This window comes from Helobdella robusta (genome assembly GCF_000326865.2).
Source record: "Helobdella robusta unplaced genomic scaffold HELROscaffold_7, whole genome shotgun sequence".
In the NCBI taxonomy this organism is placed as follows: Eukaryota; Metazoa; Annelida; class Clitellata; order Rhynchobdellida; family Glossiphoniidae; genus Helobdella; species Helobdella robusta.
In genome coordinates, this window is record NW_008705398.1 from 4,661,828 (window position 1) to 4,682,810 (window position 20,983).

The following is a 20,983-nucleotide window of genomic DNA, read 5'->3' on the forward strand; positions in this document are numbered from 1 at the left end:
CTGAGTCAAACTTTGATGAGATAATCAACGAGTTTGCTTCAGCAAATGCCAGAAAAGTTAACATCTAATGAAATTTATCACCATTTTTTTAAATTTCACTTTTTAAATAAAAAGAAATATATTTCTTTTATTGTTTTTAAACATGATTTTTTGTTACAAATTTTTGACATTTATATGATCAGAGTTAATGTATTTGTATAATTTACTTTTTTATTATTAACATGTTTGTCACAGTTTAAAATAATTGAACATATATAACTTAGTTTTGGATTGATTCAATTAGAAATTTAATTTTTTTGGTCCAGGGGCGCTAACAAGAAATTTGTCCAAGTTGAATTTTTTAGTCGCTACGCCACTGTCCGTTTCGTAGCACAATCATTGTGACCCAGTTAACAAAAGAATTTGAAGTAATTTCAACATTGCAAACTGCTTAACAAAAATTATTCACTTATATTTAACGTAATTCAAAAAAAAATATAATCTTAGTGAATTGAATTTCGTTTATTATATTAACATTTATTCAGTCCTAAGATTTACTGATTTTTTAAATGTGATAACAAAATTATGCTGATCAATTATATATAAACGTACTTTCCAATTAACATTTAAAAACTTTGAAACGAAAAATACGAATAAATTCGTTTGTAAATTGTTCGCCTTCAAATTTATCAGTAGTTATATTTATTAAGTGTTTGATTTGAAACCGACAAATATTAAAATGCAGAAAAAATATTTATTTAACAAAAAGATAATAGGAGTTTAAAATAATAATCAAACAATGTTCACATTTAAATAATTCTATCTCCAGGTTCATTTCAGTTGGGATAAATGCTCAGAATTCCATTGATGTCATCATTGTCGAGAACAATTTCTTTGTAGCCAGTGTAGTATGGGTACATCAGGGCTGTCGAAACAGTGGAGTGTCCTAAGCCGAGAGCATGACCAAATTCATGGGAGGCTACCCAGGCCAAATTTTTTCCTAAGAATTGAAAAGTGTTTGTTACTATCAATTGCTAAACAAATTTGTGATTACGAGCATATCCATGTTAGAGTTTGTTAAATTTTCGATTTGTTGGACCGAAAAGTTAAAATTGAAATAATTAAAATTAATAGTAAGTGAAAATTAATAACCATTTTCTTGTCCGTCACTCCAAGTTTCTGAATCATCGAAATGGGCATTACCGTTTTGTGGATAGAAAGCATGAGCCAAAATTTTGCCTGGTCCATCAAATGGATATTTGTCGCCGTGATCTCCTCCCACAAATCGAATGCTTATGGTGGGAGTTTGGGAGCTTGAAATAGGAAACGAAAGTTTCTTTGCTTTGTCAGACCAAATCTGTGTAGTGGTGATTACAGTCATTGCTTTGTTTAGTCAAAAATTAGATAGTAATTAAAATTAATTTATAAATAAGATTTGTAACACTCACCCTCCATGCCTGGGCAATGATTTGGTCTATATCCTCTGGAACCAAGTCCAAAACATTTGTTGGGTAGTTAAATATTTTGTAGTCCAAAACATATTTTCTCCATTTGGCTTAAATTTTATATGAATATATATATATATATATATATATTCATTATGTTGTTTTATATACAACTAAACAAAACTTACAAACAATAGCGAATCGTTTTGCTCTGCCTTCGCTTGAGTCCATGTCAGGCATGGAACATCTCGGAGTCTCCATCATTGCAAGTGTTGCTTTGTCAAGAACGCCTTTGTGTGAGGTTTCAATAAAATGTTTTGAATAGAAAATTAATTTGAAGTGTATTTTGTAGTTATAAACATTTCCTGCATAAATTGAACAAAGTAAATATGAACCAGCTAACCAGTTTCATTCAAGCCTGCAAAAGTTTGCATTGCTCTGATGGAATCTTCAAGGCTTACCTGATCGTGCTCATTTCCTTCCTTCAGGTAGCCAAATCTTTTCAAGTAATTCTATAATTCGGAAATTTAACAAAATGTTAGCAAACTGATTCACTAACATTTGATGACAAAAAAATCAAAATGATGTATAAGGATTAAATTTTGAAACCCAACCAGAGCTCCATCTTGAAGTTCTTCGGGAGGCAGTGGTGTGGCTTCAACGAGGCAACCGACCATCGCAGAGCACATCAAACTGAACAAAAGCACAGTTGCTGAGCTCATTCTTGCGGTTTTATAAATTCAAATTCAGATAAATATTTGAAATTTGTTTTCAAACTTTGTGCTACTGAAAAACTTGCCGAATATTTATAGGAAAATCGTTCATTCAAAAGTAATAAGAGTTTCTATAACATAGTTCTACTATATCGAGATAGTACACACTGGTGAATTTTATTCAACAATCAAACATATGCTCGTCAGGTGACTGCCGAATAGAACTTTTTAATTGTTCGAAACGAATCAGTTGTTTCTAATTGATTGTTTGAGTTCACGTTTTACTTTCTAAGTGTGACATTCATTTCACGATAAAATATATGTTTTTGTTCAAAAATGCTCAATTGTTTGAACAATGTTTCTTTATTTTCAATAAATCTTTCAATCGCAAGATCAAATTAAACTTTGAATGGGCTTTTTACAGTTTCTCATTAACCAATAAAAACTTATCGGACAAACTTTTGTTTAATAATCAGGTGAGCCTAAATTAATCGTCAAATCCTTTATCGATAATTATAACAGTTGACTTTATGTAGTTTGTATACTAACTTAGGAATATTTTAATTAATAATATAAATAATTTACTTACATTCATTTTTTAAATTATAAAGTTGATCGAAAATCGAAACTTTTTCAGTCTTCATTTTCTGCAAAATAATTTGGCGAAAGATTTTCTTACATTTGGTTAGCCATGAGTTTGTGTTATTCTATCGTAACTTTTGTTGAAACCTGTTTGTGATCTTTTATTTTTCTTCGTTGTAGTCTGCTTTAAAAAACTGATTGTTTGAACATTATGTTATTGCGAAACAAACAAACGAACGAACCAACGACCGAACAAACGACCGAACCAACGAACAAACAACCGAACGAATAAAACGGAAATGTACAAACAAATAAAATAAACTAGAATTAAAGCTTTTTTTGAATCATTTGTTGAAATGTCAGAGCAGGCTGAATGAGCTGAAAGAGTAATAAAAGTCAACAATAACTGTCAGCTGCGAAAAGAAAAGAAAATCTTAAACAATAGCATAAATTAATTAATAACTAAAATAAATAACTTTCCAAACAAATATCATTGAAAAAATGCCACTTGATATAAAAAAATATAAGACATTTATAAAATCCAATATAGTTGATGGTAACCCAGGCAAGTTAGCCTTTCATATCTGGTTAAAACAGATGAACAGATTTAAAATAGACCCAAATTTTTTAATTATATTAAAATTGTTGCCTGGTTTATTGAAGTTAATATTTTCAAATTCTTTCCTAAATCAATAAGTTTTAGTTTTTATTTTTGATGCCATATCATGGTGGCATTTTAAAAAGTGCTACCAAATATAACCTATCAAAACATCACGAGTGTATTAACGCATGGTGTTTTGTCGTTTTGTTTATCTAATATATTATTATAAGGTTTACCACTCAGGCCAAATCGTTACATTCTTCAATGAATTATACACTTATAAAAATCATCAGTAAGTGAATTTGGTACATCTTGTAGATTCGTCTATTGGTCTAATGAATTGTTAACAAATGTTATTGTCGAATTCAAATAATAATGTTGTCGGAAAAATTGAAATTGTTGGCATAGGTCTTACAATGAAGCGTTCAACTGTTATGAAAAGTAAGTGCGGGGTGTGAATAAAAACGAAGCAGTACACAAACAGTACAGAAACAGTTTGTGTGTCTTAACATTTAGAGCTCATTGATCTAGCTAGCATTGTTCGTTTGCTGTTATAAAAATCATTTAAGGATAATATTGAATGTTTTAATTTTTATTTCATTTCTTCAATTCAAACTTCGTCCAAAAATCCAAACTTGAGGTAAATTCGTTGGAAGTGTTTTTTTTATTTTTTGAAATAAAAAATGTTTGATAACCTGTTTTTTGAGTTCATCATCATCAGCACAACATCATTAAAATAAATGTTTTTAATATTAGGAACAAGGAGCGGTGTATCATCGATGGATTCCGATAGCTTTATGGAGCATCATAATATGCTAAATACCCTTTAATAACGAAGAATTATGATGCTTTTTGATTTTTGAAGAGTCATCGTTCCTGCCTTAACGCAAATTACATTCCCATGCAGTTCAACAAGAAAACAATCAAGGCCGATGTAGAAGTATGAAGTTGCATTAGAAGAGTTAAAAAATCAAAAATTATTTAATGATGAATTACAAGAGAAATTAGATGATTTTGATGCTAGGTAAATTTAATATATATAAATTAATTGCTTTTATTATATACACATATATTTTTTTAGAATGTATTTAAATGTAATATATTTATTAGTCAACATCAAAACTTTAAGGTTGTTCCGCAAATAGAAGACCAACTATAATGCTGAACCAAAATCTTTTACGCTGACTAAGGTTCTAAGGAATTTGAGTTTGTTCGAAGTAAAGCTGTTAGCCCCACCGAATGTTGATCATTGAGAAAGTAAGATTTCTTGAACATAAGAATTAAACAAATCTTAAAATCTTGTATAACCTGTAATGTGTTGCAAGATGGATGCAGAATGCCAGGAATTAATAAACAAATTTTGTTAATGAGCAAGATGACGGAATATCAATTAAAAACCAGCAACATCACCATAGATATAATGAATAAACTGACTTAAAGTTTAGATTTTGGAACTGATTCAAAAAATAAACTGATTATTGAAATGTTGTATTCACATTACAAACTCATGCCTTTTAATAATTTATCTACCAGAAATAAAACTTGTTCTTCAACAATTATTATTGATAACGTTTTAACATATAGCAATATTTTTCATTACTGTGGTGTAGAGATTTCTGATTTATCTGAACATTTTCTAATTTTTTGTTTGATGAAAACTTGTAATGAAGCTTCTAAAAATTTATCTTCATCTAAAAATAATTTAAAAAATTATAATGTTTGTAAAATTAAAAACATTCCATCTAATTTCAACTGGGAGCAAATAATCACAAATTTTGATGTTAACTGTAGTTTAAGTAGATACCTTGATGTTTTCAAAGATGCTTCGCTGGATTATTTTATCAATGTTTATTTATTATTCAGCTCGTTAAACATCCGCTTATGCGTGTACAAGGTAAATTGGAAGATTGAAAACATTATATAACTCTTTTATTCCTATTTTTAGTTTATTTGCGTCTTAACTATAAAAATATAATTCATTTTAAATTTATTTTTAGTGGAAATGTTTAGTCAAAAATTTTTAATCTTCAAGAGAATCTTTATAAAGAATTCTCAGAAACAAGAAACATTGAAACATACATACATCAACTTGGACTGAAGAGATTTCTGTGAACATTTTTAATTCAAATTTACAGCCAACAAAACAAATTAAATAAATTTTTTGAAAATAAATAAACATTTTTTTAAATTATTTATTTGAAAAAACTCAAAAATTAATTTTGGAAAGCACATAATAAAAATTTTTAAAAACAACTTCAATCGTACATCATTTTAAATTAAATCGGTGAAATAAACAATAAAAAATAAATAGAATGAACTCAGAAAAATGTTTTTGTTGAAACAAAATGAGATTGTTTGAGACTATGTTGAAAAACAATGCTGGAAAAAATGTTGAAGAACAAAAAATGCTCCGTGCAACCGAGATAACAATGTTAATAAATAGGCATCATTTCATGCAGAATATTTCACAGCAATAATTAAATATTCCACACTTGGTTTTTTATTTTGAAATTAGGAATCCGTCTCATCATCGAACGAAGGCGACTGAAAAGATGATGATGTCCATCATATGATATTGTACAACAACATTCATCATTGAACATTATTCATCATTGTACAACATTCATCAGTGCACAACATTCATCTTTGTACAACATTCATCAGTGCACAACATTAATCTTTGTACAACATTCATCAGTGTGAACAAGTTGTAGGTAGACAAATCTTTGCTAATAAAATGAATCCAGATAGCATCTAACAATATATACAATTCGTCGTAATAGATAGAATGAATAATTTAACTTCAGTGAAGTCATTTAATCTCGTACTATATATAGCAAATAAGTTGTGGCTGGTAGGGCCAACTACATGCGATACTAACAAGCAAACATCATCGCGCTGGCAGGCATGCATAGACAGACAGACAGACAGACACAGACAGACATTCAAATTTACCCACGTTATTTAAAATTTATTAAACATGAAAGGACTAATATTGAAAGAGATTTATATCTCAGCTCTTGCCTTAACAATTGCATTTATAATTACATTGTCTTAATAACCATTATAGATGCAATTATTTAATAAATTATTTAACAAATTATTTAAAACTAATCAATAGATGGATGGATTAATCGGTGAAAATTAATATATTTAAATAATTATAAACTTTAATTATTTCAACGTTGGCATAGAAATAAAAAAATTATTTCATTGTTTATAATGTCCATACTTAATTAAAATCATAATAATGATAATTAAATTTGTTACTTAATTAATTGTTTTTTTTTCGTTAAATAAACTTGTTTCGCTATTATCTATGTTGGAACATTAAAAATTAGCAGTAGCAGTAGAAGAATTGATAATAACATTAACATATTATTATAATTCATTTAATTTTTTGCATTAATTAAAATAAATTACCGAGCAATGAGAAATGCATATAACTTTGCGATTAATTAGTTTCAATTGTTTTACCATTAACCGAACAAAAAATCATCAGTTAGTCGTACTAATTAATGAACGAATCAATCAATTACCTTGTGAAATAAATAATAATTATTCAGCGCGGTGCTAACTGTTGCTGCAAAGTAAAACGTTCAACATTATTTACAATTTTTGAAGGATATAAATCGCAAAAAATTTAAATCGAATTCTTGTTGCGTCATATACTATTTGTATGGCATACCATTTCAAATACTATTTGTATGGCACACCATTTCAAACTGAAATTTCCTGTATCAGTGGTATCAGTGATACCCGTGCAGCGCGCTAGAACCTACCTATCATACAGTTAGTTAGTCAGTCATGTGACAGAAACTTAAATAACATGTATAAGATATGGTGTAGTATTAACGATACAATGTGCAACTGTGGCACTGTTCTTATGATATCTTCGACCTGGCAAGCAGCTCTTTTTCTGGACACATTTCAAGGTTTCTGTATAAAAATTAATCAACATTCAATTTAGGAAAAATTTTGCGTTTTAATAAATTATTCTTTTAGCTAAATCAACAAATAGTTATCCAGTTGTCAAATTAGCCAATCAGTCAACTACCGAGCAAGAAAACCAGCCATGCAGCTAGTCAGTTAGCCATTCAGCAAGTCAGCCAATGAGCTAGACCGCAAACCAGCCGAATAGATATCTATCTGGCAAACCAGCCAACCAGCCAGTCAGTCATTTTAGCACGCAAGCCAACCAGCCAACAGGCCAGCCAGCAAACTAACCAGTTAATGAGCTAGCCAGTCTGCAAACTAAAAATGTTCTTACCTATTTACATTGGAAACCATATAGGGTGAGTCATAGTGAACAAATTCATATCCTGGTTCGACAGAGAATGGCAGGTAAGAAGTTGGTTGTTGCTGATGTTGGTGGTGTTGGTTGGTTGGCGGTCGTTGGTGCTGGGAAGTCATCAACAGCTCGTCCATTCGAGACACCTGTTTGTTTATTTAAAGTAGAAAATTCATCACGCATGCGAATTAATTATTCCGTGTTTAATCAGTAACTGCATGGTCAGGTTTTACAAATGTACAATATATACTACAGTACAGCTTCAAAAACTACATGAAATATTAAACGCATAACATAGACGTACAAACGAATCCACAATTACTAGTGTGTAAATAGCATAACAAAATTATATAATAATAATTAAATAAATAATTAAGTTGAATATAATAAAATAAATGGATATAATTAAGAAAATAAGCTGTTACAAACATTTCATTGATATATTGTTTGATCGACCTTTTGATGTATTAAATTGCGACATGATGCTTGTGACATGATGTCAGGTAGGTTGTGACGTGTTCGGACAGTTGAAAACTTTGTAGGTTTGCGAAACCATTTGAAAAGAAATTAAAAGTTGTAAGTTAAAATAGTCTGAAACGAGTAAACTCATATAAAGGAAATAAATAAAGGAAAACCCGATTTAAATGGAAACATTTTTAATACAAGTTTGCTATATTAGAAATTATAGTGAGAGCTCAGGTCAAAAGATGCCTTGGTGAGATGGGGTTAGGTGCTGAACGGAAGTGCAGCAGCGTGCATGCAGTGGTTGGAGGAGTGGAAAGTCTGGTGGAAGTAAAAACGCCAGCATTTTAGAAAATAAGAAAATAAGGTGTTAAGAATGGAGATTGAAAACAGCGAAGGTGGTTGCGATCGCAGCGTCGTAACTTGCGTAAATATTATTAAATTTGTCATTAAGCAGAGAGAATTACGATAAGCCGACTGGCTACAAACTCATCCATCAACCCTCAAATGTCAGGAAAAATCAGCACGGCGCTAACCATCATTCGCCACAGCCTAATTATAATCTAAATCGACAACCAAAACATTGCCATCCTCATCGTCATCCTCGTCCTCACCTGTGGCAACATCGCCTGCCGAACACACATTTGGGAAGTACCAAAGCTAAAACAACAATAACAACAATAAGTTGCAACAACAACATTTATAATTTATAAATACAGTTGAAATAATAATAGTATAACAATTCAAATTAACATTAAATTGAGAACTTTGTCAGTAATATAGGAGAAATCTTGAAAACAACACACCACCATCAACCACACCACACCACCATCAACCACACCACACCACCATCAAACACACCACACCACCATCAACCACACCACCATCAACCACACCACACCACCACGTGCACAGTCCGTCAGAGTTACATAAACAACATTAGTAACATTGGAGAGGATATCAACGTATGCAATTTAACGAGAAAAAAAAACATCGACTACAACAGTGTTTTTCAAAGTGGACGATACTGGGGAGGCGGGTCTTACTGGGGGGCGGGTTTTACTGGGGGGCGGTGACAGGTTTTAACACAATTTGAGAACTTTAGAAATTTTCTGTTTATGTTTTGATCATTTTTTGCTGAAATTACAAAAACCATATCTTTGAATAAATTAAAATCTTGTTCCATGCTTACCATGCGGATACCCATCAACGTTATTGTCAGTTTGTGAACAAAGCTCAAAATCTCCCAGACGCAAGGAAATGTATTTGGCTGAAAAAGCATGTCCATTTGTTGTACCCTGGATTGTGGTCAGTTGTCCAACGATTTTGCTTGCATTTCCATGCTCCTAATTGTGCGAGCGCGGATTGAGTGCCGTGACAGCTTGGAGATAATTGATAAACTTGGAGATTTAAGAAAGTTTTTCAATAAATTTGGGCCTGATATTAACAGTCTTATAAAAAGTTATCAAATTCACCCATCACATTAAATTCACTTTTGCTCAATTGTTTGTTTGTTTCAACTTGGATTTAAAAATACTCTTTCTTTGTAAAACTGTATTTAATTGTTTTTTTTTCTTTCACAATTTAAATAATTTTAAAATAAACGAGACTAATATACATTATTATTATAACATACACCAACTTACTCTAACTAAGCTAACTTTTATTACATTTCTTTCAAATGAATTGTTTTAAAGCTGAGGTGGCACTAGAAAAATTTTTTCCTATAAGTTGGCAGTGGTAGAAATAAGTTTGAGAACCACTGAACTACAACAACATCATCAATGACATCAGCTGAAACAACTTCAACGACATCAACAACGACAACATCAATTTCAACAACCTCAATCAAAACAATAACATTACCTACATCAATATCATCAGTGACATCAGCGAAAATTGAAAAAAAATCATCATTACAACAACATTAAAAAAAAGAAGAAGAAGAAGGAAAAGAAGAAAAAGAAGAAGGAGAAGAAAAAGAAAAAGAAGAAGAAAGAGGGAAAAGAAGAAGAAGAAAAAGAAGAAAGAGAAGGCATGCAGAGAAGATGAGGATGACCAAACAATTTGTTGATTCCATATGAACGGTCTTTTTAATGGAAATTTGACATAAATTATGACGAATCGCTTCTTTCCTTCTATCTTTTATTCATTTCATCATTAATTTCATCAATCCATCTATTTATCCATCTGTCATTCATCTTGCATTCATTTTTCAGTGACGCAAGACAAATAATAATAATATTTAAAGCAGGATTTCGTTAGTCGTGGTAAATAATATTAATATTTTATTAATATTGTGCTTTTCAAAATATTTGTAAACTTCGTGTTTACTCTTTTAAAAACGGTCAAGGGATCAGGTATAATTCCATCCACTCATCTACCCATCCATTCATCCGTCCGTCCGTCCGTCCCTCCACCTATCCATCCATCCATTTGACCGACCGACAACACACCCACAATGCATGTATGTAGGTTGAGTTAATGTTTTTTATCCATATACCTGTCAGACAAGTCAACTTATTTGTCTGGTTTACCGTGCAACAATCCATCAACACCTTCTTCTCTATATGATGGTGTATATATTTTGAATAAAAATATGTCTATATATATCATATACATATGCGTCAAATATTACATATACCCATTCGAGCGTTCTATTCATTCATTCGTTCGTTCATTCATTCATTGAACCTTTCATGCAATCATTCATTAATTTATTTATATATGTTTGTAATGGCCTCCGTGCGTCTTTTGATCAAAGAAATAATTGATTGATTAAAATAAAGACCCGGAGAATAATATGCTTAATGTAGACATGTATGATTGCGTGTATGCATGCATGTTTGTATGACTGCGTGCATGCATGCATGTTTGTATGACTGCGTGCATGCATGCATGTTTGTATGATTGCGTGCGTGCATGCATGCATGTTTGTATGATTGCGTGCGTGCATGCATGCATGTTTGTATGATTGCGTTTATGCATGTATGTATATTTGTATGATTGCATGTGAGCATGCGTTTTTGTATCATAGCATGCATGCTTATTTGTATGACTCTATGTATGTATGCATGTTTGAGCAATAGCAAACATATTCTCAGTGTGTTGTGTGTTTGTATGTAATGCACGTGTTTGTATGTAATGCACGTGTTTGTATGTAATGCATGTGTTTGTTTGTAATGCACGTGTTTGTATGTAATGCATGCAAGTACAAGAGTTTGTTGGCGAAAATTGAACACAATGCAAATAATGATAGCATGGCCACATGTATCTTAAATTCTGAGTTATAATGAACAAAAATTAAACTAACATCCAGCATAAATTAGAGTTTAAATATAAGTTAAATACTCCATGGGCGTGAAAAAATACATGCATCTCAATGTGGCTGAATAAAACCTGTCAACGACAGAGACTACAAAATCGTTGCGAAACGAGGCAGCCTGTAGAAAGATTAGAAACGAATCAACAAACAGAGAACGAACCGCGGTTCAGCTTGCACGTCACACACACAACAAAGACGATGATAGCCCTGCGCCTCATTCTTATATTACAACGATGACGATGTTTGAATTTCCTAAACAAGAGCGTCACGTGATCGCAGGATTGGCGAATGAGGCGCGATAAGAAGATGAACTTCAAGTAGAAATCTCCTCCAAACAGGAATTCAAATTTTATTGGAACATCAAAACTTCATTCGTTGGTTTATATGGAAGTGGAAAATTATCAAATGATGATGATAATAAAATTGAGATACCCATTCACTAAACAAACGTTCAGACGTCAAAAATGGTTCCGGAAATAAATTTGAGGCCATCATTTACTTATAACCTACATTCAATTACGGAACAAAGAATAAAATTAATGGGAAGCCATCTATATTTCATTTTTGTTTTATTTTCTGATCGTTTATAATCCTTCCGCCATTAATTCGGTTGTTCGTTTATTATTCACACGTGTGTGTCGCTGCTTGTTTCTCTTGTCATTCGTTTTTGTCCGCTTCTTCATTCCTTCACTCACTCATCCATTCGTGTACAAAAATACGATGCCGACAGCTTATAAGACCGATGAGAAAATAAATAATATTGTAAAAGGATTGTAAACGGTAAATGTAAAAATTATCAACGAAAATGATAAATTAAAACTTAGGATTTATTACACGAACAACAAACCCCATCCCTTGTTCTTAAAAACAATTGCAATACTAAACCAGAACCGATAATGAAGAGCAGTCATCTAGTATATTCTTTTGATTGTTGTAGGCACCGAAACACAGAATATATGGGATTTACCACTACGACTTTATCAAGAAGGTTAACAATGCATAAGTAAAATGGTGCAATAAAGAATAATCTAATGGATTCACACCAAATAAAAATAACAAGGTAAGTATTAAACTCAAATATCAAAGTGTTATATTACAACCATAATATAAGCAATATGAGAATGGCAAAGGCTTTATTGATAGAAAATAGAAACCCTGTAATAATAAACATCCAACAACAAGTTGTAACGATCCTACCAACAAAGAAATCACTCACACAAAGAAACAATGGAACTTGGAGCTCCTTTGTTACAAATACTATAAATACCAGATCAACTATAACATATAAAAATATCACAAACTCTATTACACTGATGATGGTAAAGGCTACGAAAAAAAGCTTCTATGTAAAAGTACATATGAAAAATGCAGTCTAAAATAATTAAAAATTTCATTATTAATTCGAATAAATTGAATAATGTTGATGAAACAATTGTTTGAAAAAATGAAAAACCTAGTTACAAACTCAACAATGCGGAAAATGCGGTGATATTTTTTAATAACTATATATATATATATATATATATATATATATACATGTAATGATGATAGTTATTAAGCGGTAGTGAAGACGACGACGATGATGATAACATTATTTTTGTTGTGGCATCAACAATGATGATGATGACGATGTGATGACGACTATGATGATGACGATAATGACTTTGACGACGATGACGATGAGGACAACAAATAAATTCATGATAGAAGAAAATCTGATAAAAGAAGACCAATAAACTTGTATTATATTTATGAATGCTGGCTGCCAGGAAGACCACGACGATGCCGTTGATGAAGATAATGACGATGAAGATGATGATGGCGATGATGATGATGATGACGATGATGAAGAAGAAGAAGATGATGATGATGATGATGACGATGAAGATGATAACAAGGATGATGAAGACGATGATAAAGAAGAAAAAGAGGTTGATAATGATAAAGATGATGATACGATGAAAATGAAGATGACGATGAAGAAGAGGATGTAGAAAATGATGACGATGATGAAGTGATGATGATGATGATAAGGATGGTAATGATAGAGATGATGATGATGAGGAAGATGACTAAGTCAATAAAAAAAACATTAGTGATGTTTTTTTACAATAAAAAATCCTGGCATTATTATTAATATGAATGTTTACGATCACATATTCATCGAATCATCATTCCTTCGTTACTTATTATCACATTATTTGTGGGTGTATGTGTTTGGCTCTGTGTGTGTGTGTAAAAAAGTGTGCGTGCGTGTGCGCGCGTGTGTTTGGCTCTCTCTCACTCTCTCTCTTTCTCGCTCTCTTTCTCTCTCTCTTTCTCTCTCTCTTTCTCTTTTTCTCTCTCTCTCTCTCTCTCATTCTCCCTCTTTCTGTGTGTATGTGTAAAAGAGTGCGTGCATGTGCGTGAAAAAGTGTGGCTGTGTTGTGGCCGAGTGTATGTTTGTGATTATGTGTGTGTCATTGGATAATAATAATAATCCCCATCACAATCATCATCATCGTCGTAATAATAATAATAATAATAATAATAATAATATTAATCATCATCATCACCCCTGCGAGTATGATCACCTTGTTGTAGTTGGGCATATGAATCCTCAGGCCGATATGGTCATCGAGGTGGGGTGGAGGGGGGAATGGACGATGTTGGTGGTGGTGGCGGGCCAGCATGTGTTGTGGAGCTGCTCTGTAAGACTGGGGTGACATCTGTTGGAAGAAATGTTGTTGTTGTTGCTGTTGTTGTTGTTGCGGCGGGTAGTGTTGCATAAATACGAAACGATTCGGTGACAACTGCAATCGTTGTTGATCTGATATGTGCTGCTTTGTCGACACGATTTGTTGTTGTTGTTGTTGCAAATGTGAATGTTGTTGCTGCTGCATTTGTTGTTGCAACATATGTTGTTGCATTTGCTGCGTTAACATCATTTGTTGTTGATGTTGCTGCTGGTGACTCATGGGCGACATCTGTAGTGGCGAATGTTGTTGTTGTTCCTGTGGCTCGGCGTTGTTAACCGTTAAAGTTGTCGTTGGCGAGGTTGCGCCGCTCGTGGATGAGGTTGTTGCCGATGTGGCAGACAGGTCTGGATTGTTCTGGTTGTTGCTGCTGCTGCTGGCCGTGGTCGATGACGTTATTTCGTCGTTAGTCTTGTCGTCTGCGTTGCCCTCGAGACTCTGCGGAGTCTCCGCGGAGGGGGTGGTCGTTGTGGGACCGCCGCCGTTGCCGTTCGAGGTTATTGCTTGTGATTCCTGCTTGGTTGGGGCGTGCGAATTTTAGTATTATGAGTGAGGCAGGGCGTCGGAATTATGGATAGACTTGGAAATTGGTGGCGAGGCGAACAAGAGACTTTTTGAAATTGGGAAATCAAGGTATGCGATTTGGATAAAAAATATGGCAATAATGACAAGACTGTTGATAACACGGAAGATATTTTTGAAGAAGCTCTAAGCCAAATTATTTCCGATAACTGCCAACATTTTTAACGTTTTGTCGTTCGTTTGTTCGTTTGTTTGTTCGTTCGTTCGTTTGAAGGGATGGGCGGTGGTGAGGTTCGAAAATGAACTTCAGTGGCTTCCTTGCATCGATGGTCGAAAGTGCGTCGGACTTCCGTCAATTTTGAAGCAAAGGAAAAAAAATTGTGGAAATAATGGAGAATAAAATTGGAGTGAGAAACATTCAGCTGTCGAGCTGGGAGGGGGACGGCCAGAGATATCAAAAGTGCTGATGAACGCCATCGTCATCATCACCAGCACCATAATTATCATTATCAACACCATCAACTACATTACCGTCATCATCAACACACCACCATCACAAATACCACCCCCATCATTATCATTACCACCATCATTGCCCTTACCACCCCACCACCATCATTGCCACTACCACCACCATCATCACCACCACCATCGTCATCAGGACAACCTTAGCGGCCAGGGTGGATCGGTAGATGGCAAGTTGCTTCAGATATTCTTTCTTAGCCATCTCCATTTGACGCTTGTAATACTGGTGATGATAGTGATGATGATAGTGATGATGATAGTGATGATGATAGTAATAGTGATGATGATGATTGAAATTTCTAACGGTGGCAATAAAAATGCTCACGTGATCATAATCTACGATGATAGTAAAAATGATGTTACGACGACAATGATGATGATGATGGTGATGATGATGATGACGACGGTGATGATGCCATGTATTATACTAATCAAGAAGATTACAATTAGCATAGCCATCAATTTCGTCACATCAGTAGCACGATAATAACAACAACAACAACATTAACAATAATAATAATAATAACAACAATAATAATAATAATAATATAATAATGACAATAATTATAACGCGGTGATGATGAAAAATAATGATTGATTGTCGTGTGCTTTGGTAATAATGATGTTGCTCTCAGATGTAAGAAGATGACGATGATGATGGTGATGATGACAATGACGATGATGATGACGAAGAGGATGTTGATGATGATGATGAATGAGTTAATGACTGAGATGATAACGATGATGATATTGATGATGAGGATGATACTGATTTATTAGGAAACTGATGATTAAAATAGTGATTACAATGGTGATGATGTTTGTTGTGGTGATGATGACGACGACGACGATGATGACGACTCGGCGACAACCAGCTAGAAATGTTTTGAAAACAATAATTATATAAATATTATTTTCATGAAAAAATATGTTGATTTTACAGGAGCAATTGAAAATGAAATCGTCATGAAGATGAGGATGATGGTGATGATGATGGTGACGATGATGATGAAGATGATGATGGTGACGATGATGAAAAAAAAAGATGATGATGATGATGAAGATGATGATGATGGCGACGTTGATGAAGAAAAAGATCGTGATGGCGTTGATGATGATGATAAAGATGGTTATGAAGATGAAGATGATGATGGTGACGATGACGAAGAAAAAGATTATGATGATAATAAAGACGAAGATGATGAAGACGACGACGATGATGATGGAGAAGATAGTGACGATGATGACGTAGATGACGACGGCAATAATGATGTTAGACATTTGTGAGTATATGCGTTTATATGCGTGTGTGTGCGTGTGTATGTGTGTGTTTGTGCGTGCACCTTTAACAATTAATTTTAAAAAACCTCTGGGTTGTGGACTCAAGAATACAGGAATGTCTTATTTCATGATTAAAAAGTCAATTAGCCTTTATAGCCCTAAAATCCTAATAATACTCTCTTTTGTACTATTTATCGTATCAACATGATTAATACATATTAATAAAATTATTATTCTTGAGTGGGAGATTTTGTCTATAATATTAACTCCAGTAAATTTTATTATTATACTTGATATAAAAGGGGTATTGTTTTCTGCTGCTGTATTATTTATTTCAGGTAATGTACTATTTTTTTCCAACCTTTATATAAAAGAAGATAAATTTGTTGACCGATTTACTATTTTAGTACTGTTATTTGTGTTGTCTATAAATCTTTTAATCTATATTCCAAATATAATCATCATGTTATTAGGGTGAGATGGGTTGGGTATTGTGTCATTCATCTTAGTTATCTACTACCAAAACTCTAAATCTTTGGCTGCAGGCATAATTACAGCTATAACAAATCGTATTGGGGATGTAATAATTCTCCTATCAATTGGTATAACACTAAATCAAGGCCACTGAAATGTGATATCTATGTGAGTATTTGATGACTACTTTTGAATTCAAGTATTAATAATCACTACTGCCGCACTAACAAAGAGAGCCCAAATACCATTTAGTAGGTGGCTACCTGCAGCTATATCTGCCCTAGTTCACTCATCAACATTGGTAACTGCTGGGGTATTTCTATTGATTCGATTCTACTCATTCTTATCAAACTTAGCATGATTTAATAACTCTTTACTATATGTAGCAATAATAACTATAACTATAGCGGGGCTATCAGCTACTGCCGAATGCGGCATGAAAAAAATCATTGCTTTGTCTACATTATGACAGTTAGGATTAATAATAACAGCACTTGGTCTGCTTATGTGTCTGTGTGTGTATGTGTGCGCGTGTGTATGTGTGTGTATGTGTGTGTGTGCATGTGTGTGTGTATGTGTGTGCGTGTGTATGTGTGTGTATTAATTTTTAATTATTTCCAAATTTGAATCATCGCGTGGACGTCGAAGAAGGGAAATTTTTATGCAGAGCAATTAAACAACAACCATGAAAATGATGGTAGCAACAACAACAACAACAACAATAATAATAACAATAATAATAATAATAATAATAATGATAATGATAATGATGATAATAATAATAACAGTAATATCACAATCATTGCTGATATTTGTACACATAATGCAATAATACTTCGTCTAATGACAATCTCATTAATGAAAAAATCTCAATGTAAAATATTAATAACAATAAATATTATGATTTTATTATTATGATGATTATTGTTATTATTATTATTATGATTATTATTATGATTATTATTATTATTTTTATCAAAATCATTGTTATTATGATTATTGTTATTTTATTATTATTATCATCATCATCATTATTATGATTATGATTATTGTTATTTTATAATTATTATTATGAATATTATTATTATTGTTTTTATGTTGTTGTTGCTATTATTAATAGCACCGTAGATTGAATGGGAAATGAAAATAGGTTAAAAAACCAGCACGGAATGACGGAAGACAATAACAAAGCGAGATGACGACAACAATAACAACAATCACAACAATCACAACAGTAACAACAATCACAACATAACAACAATAATCACAACAATCACAACAATAACAACAATCACAATAACAACAATAACAACAATAACAACAATCACAACAATCACAACAATCACAACAATAACAACAATAACAATAATAATAACAATCTCAACAATCACAACAATCACAACAATAACAATAATAACAACATTAACAACAATAACAACATTAACAAAAATAACAACAATCACAACAATAACAACAATAACAACATTAACAACAATAACAACAATAACAATAATAACAATAATAAATTTTATTGTTATGAAAATAATAATGCAGTAACAATAATAATGATGGTGATAACAACAACAACAACAATAATAATAATAATAATACAAATAACTACTACTACTACTACTAATAATGATAATAATAATGATGATAACAATTATAATGATAATGATAATGGTAATAATAATAATAATAACACCTTTTTATTTTCATCGTAAAAACGTACATGGAAAAAAAACAATAATTGTCAATGATAATCAAAATTAATATATATATGTATATAGTAAAACGTCTTGAAATAATCTCCGAAGCTCGTCATCGTCATCTTATAAAAAGGATGTGTACAACGAGAGAAGGTTAGTCCTAAATGGTTCATTCAATTTGCATTTCTATCACAGTAAATACTATATGACGATGAAATTGTTGTATAAATAAGGTTGTTGATAAAATCATCAGTCCATATTAAATTAATAAAAGACAAATCAAAAGTATTAAAAAAACCTAAAGGGGATATTTCAAATGTATTAATTGTAACGTTAGAGTGTTTATAATTATTAGTCAAATTATTTTGCAAATTATGGGGATACTTCGCCATTTTATAGTCCTTTGATTTCAGAAAGTTGGTTTCATGGCAAACCGTGAGCTCCGGGATTTCAATATGTCCTAAGCTCAAAAGCCAGTCGTGATGGTATGTATCGTCTTAAAATTTGGAGCTTCCATTGTGCTGACGTATCTAGTTCGCCGATCACCGACAACAAACCTTTTAATTTACCGATTAGCAGTTTCTTGGCTTCTGTGCCCTTTCCTTCAAAGTCGTATATTTTGCCAAGGTATATGAAGTGCCCCTCTATTTCGACTTGAGGAATAGTTCCATCGTCTATGGTCAGCTTTGGAAGGAACTGTTCGTAAACACCATTTTTTTTCCTCATGCCGAATGATGAGCATTTATCTAATCTTATTTTCATACCAGTTTTGTTACACCACTTTCCGTGCTGTTAGCAATAATTGACGTATCATCGGCAAACTGCATCCATGCTCTCGTTTTCAAGTTGGCTGTAGGTCTCCAAATGTAGCCGCATTGTTGATATTCAGGCTTTTCCAGTATTTTCATTAAAGGATTGAAGCACAAATTGAACAGCAGAGGCGAAAGAGGGTCCCCTTGGAGCACGCCACGTTTGACCCGGATAGGAGGTGTAAGTTGATCGCAACCCGAAACTGATATGGTGTAGTCGGCGTATGTGAATTTTATTAAATCAGCGATCATTGGCGGTATATGATGATGGTCTAAAGTGGATGAGATTAGGTCGTGGCTGACCTCGCTGAAAGCGTTTTTATGATCCAACAAAATGACAATTATTGTTCTTTGATGTCTTTTAGCGTCATTGATCATGTGTGATAAAAGCTGGGTAAGTTCGGTCCGTCCACCTTCGGATAAAAACCTTTTTGGATGTTTTTATTGATGAGGTTGTTTGATTCTAAAAAGTTGTACATTTTGTTGTTAATGCAGGATGAAAATATTTATTAGAGCGTAGGTTGAAGTGTTATAGGTCGGAAGTTGGCCGGATCATGTGCGTCACCTTTTTTGTGAATAAGCAATGTGAAACCTTTCTTCCAGCATGATGGGATTCTATAGGACAACCAACATTGCGTAAACAATTTGTGGAGAAAGGTGCGCAATGTAGGACATCTTTTAAATGGAATAATTGAGATCTGATCTAGCGGACATGGTGATGATTTTGATCTGTATTTGTGGATTATTGCAGATATTTCGTGGTAGGTAGGAGGATTGACGTTGCAGGGCGTTGTGGGCGCTGTTGCGTTTTGTGCCCAAATAGGGAGTTGATATTTCTTGTTGTTGATGTTGTTTAGAATATTGAAGAAATATTTTTAACAATCGATCGAGCTGAATAGTGGTGTCATGTTTTTTGTTGTTGCAAATATTTTCTTGCATGCCCACCAGAATTGTTGTTTTAGTTGAGTGGTGATTGTGGATTTTTTCCCTTTATGTTTAGAAAGTTTTATTGACAGTAGTTTAGAACGAAGGGTCTTACTGGTGTTGATGATCTGGTTGTCGAAGTTGTGGTTGTGTTGGCCTAATATTTTTAGTTGCTTAAGCTCTTTTTTTAGTTCCTTGACCGATTTGTTTGTGTCAGCAGGTAGATCAGTTTGTGATTTGTATTTGATGGTGCCATAATTCTGGGCAAAGTAGCCATAGATTGTAGATTGAAACGCGTCAACAAAGTCATCAAGATTGTCGTTTCCTGGTAGTGATTTTAGATGAAGCTGGAAGTATGTGTTAGCCTCCAGCCACTGGGCAGGCGATTTGGGTATTAATAATGATAATAATAATAATGATAATAATAATAATGATAATAATAATAATAATGATAATAATAATAATAATAATAATAATAATAATAATAATAACAATAATTATTATAATAACAATAATAACAATGATAATAATAATAATAATAAGGAAGAGAAACGGCAGCAATTGCAAAACTAATGCCGCAATTTCAGAAGCCATAAAGATAACAAT

The 20,983-nt window shown here is 32.7% G+C and overlaps 3 protein-coding genes across 3 annotated transcripts in view; 1 reads left to right on the forward strand and 2 right to left on the reverse strand.

Annotated features, from left to right (window-relative positions):
- Positions 1–815: 815 nt before the first annotated feature.
- HELRODRAFT_69428 (hypothetical protein) lies at positions 816–1,715 on the reverse strand (the record flags this gene model as incomplete). The annotated part of the gene is made up of 4 exons (XM_009030580.1): positions 816–979; positions 1,132–1,336; positions 1,428–1,534; positions 1,613–1,715. Coding segments are annotated over 4 exons (579 nt in total), but the record flags the coding sequence as incomplete, so codon positions are not given.
- A 5,467-nt stretch (positions 1,716–7,182) lies between these two features.
- HELRODRAFT_165126 (hypothetical protein) lies at positions 7,183–10,125 on the forward strand (the record flags this gene model as incomplete). Its single annotated transcript, XM_009031004.1, has 4 exons — positions 7,183–7,255; positions 8,989–9,129; positions 9,296–9,381; positions 10,012–10,125. 4 exons carry the CDS (start codon positions 7,183–7,185, stop codon positions 10,123–10,125), a joined length of 414 nt encoding a protein of 137 aa, XP_009029252.1.
- Positions 10,126–15,319: 5,194 nt separating this feature from the next.
- Positions 15,320–20,983, reverse strand: part of HELRODRAFT_145107 (hypothetical protein) — a gene marked incomplete at both ends in the record, with an annotated part of 10,615 nt that continues 4,951 nt past the window's right edge. Inside the window, one exon of the mRNA XM_009031005.1 lies at positions 15,320–15,403. Coding sequence (XP_009029253.1) covers positions 15,320–15,403 — 84 coding nt within the window. The remainder of the gene's footprint in view (positions 15,404–20,983) is intronic.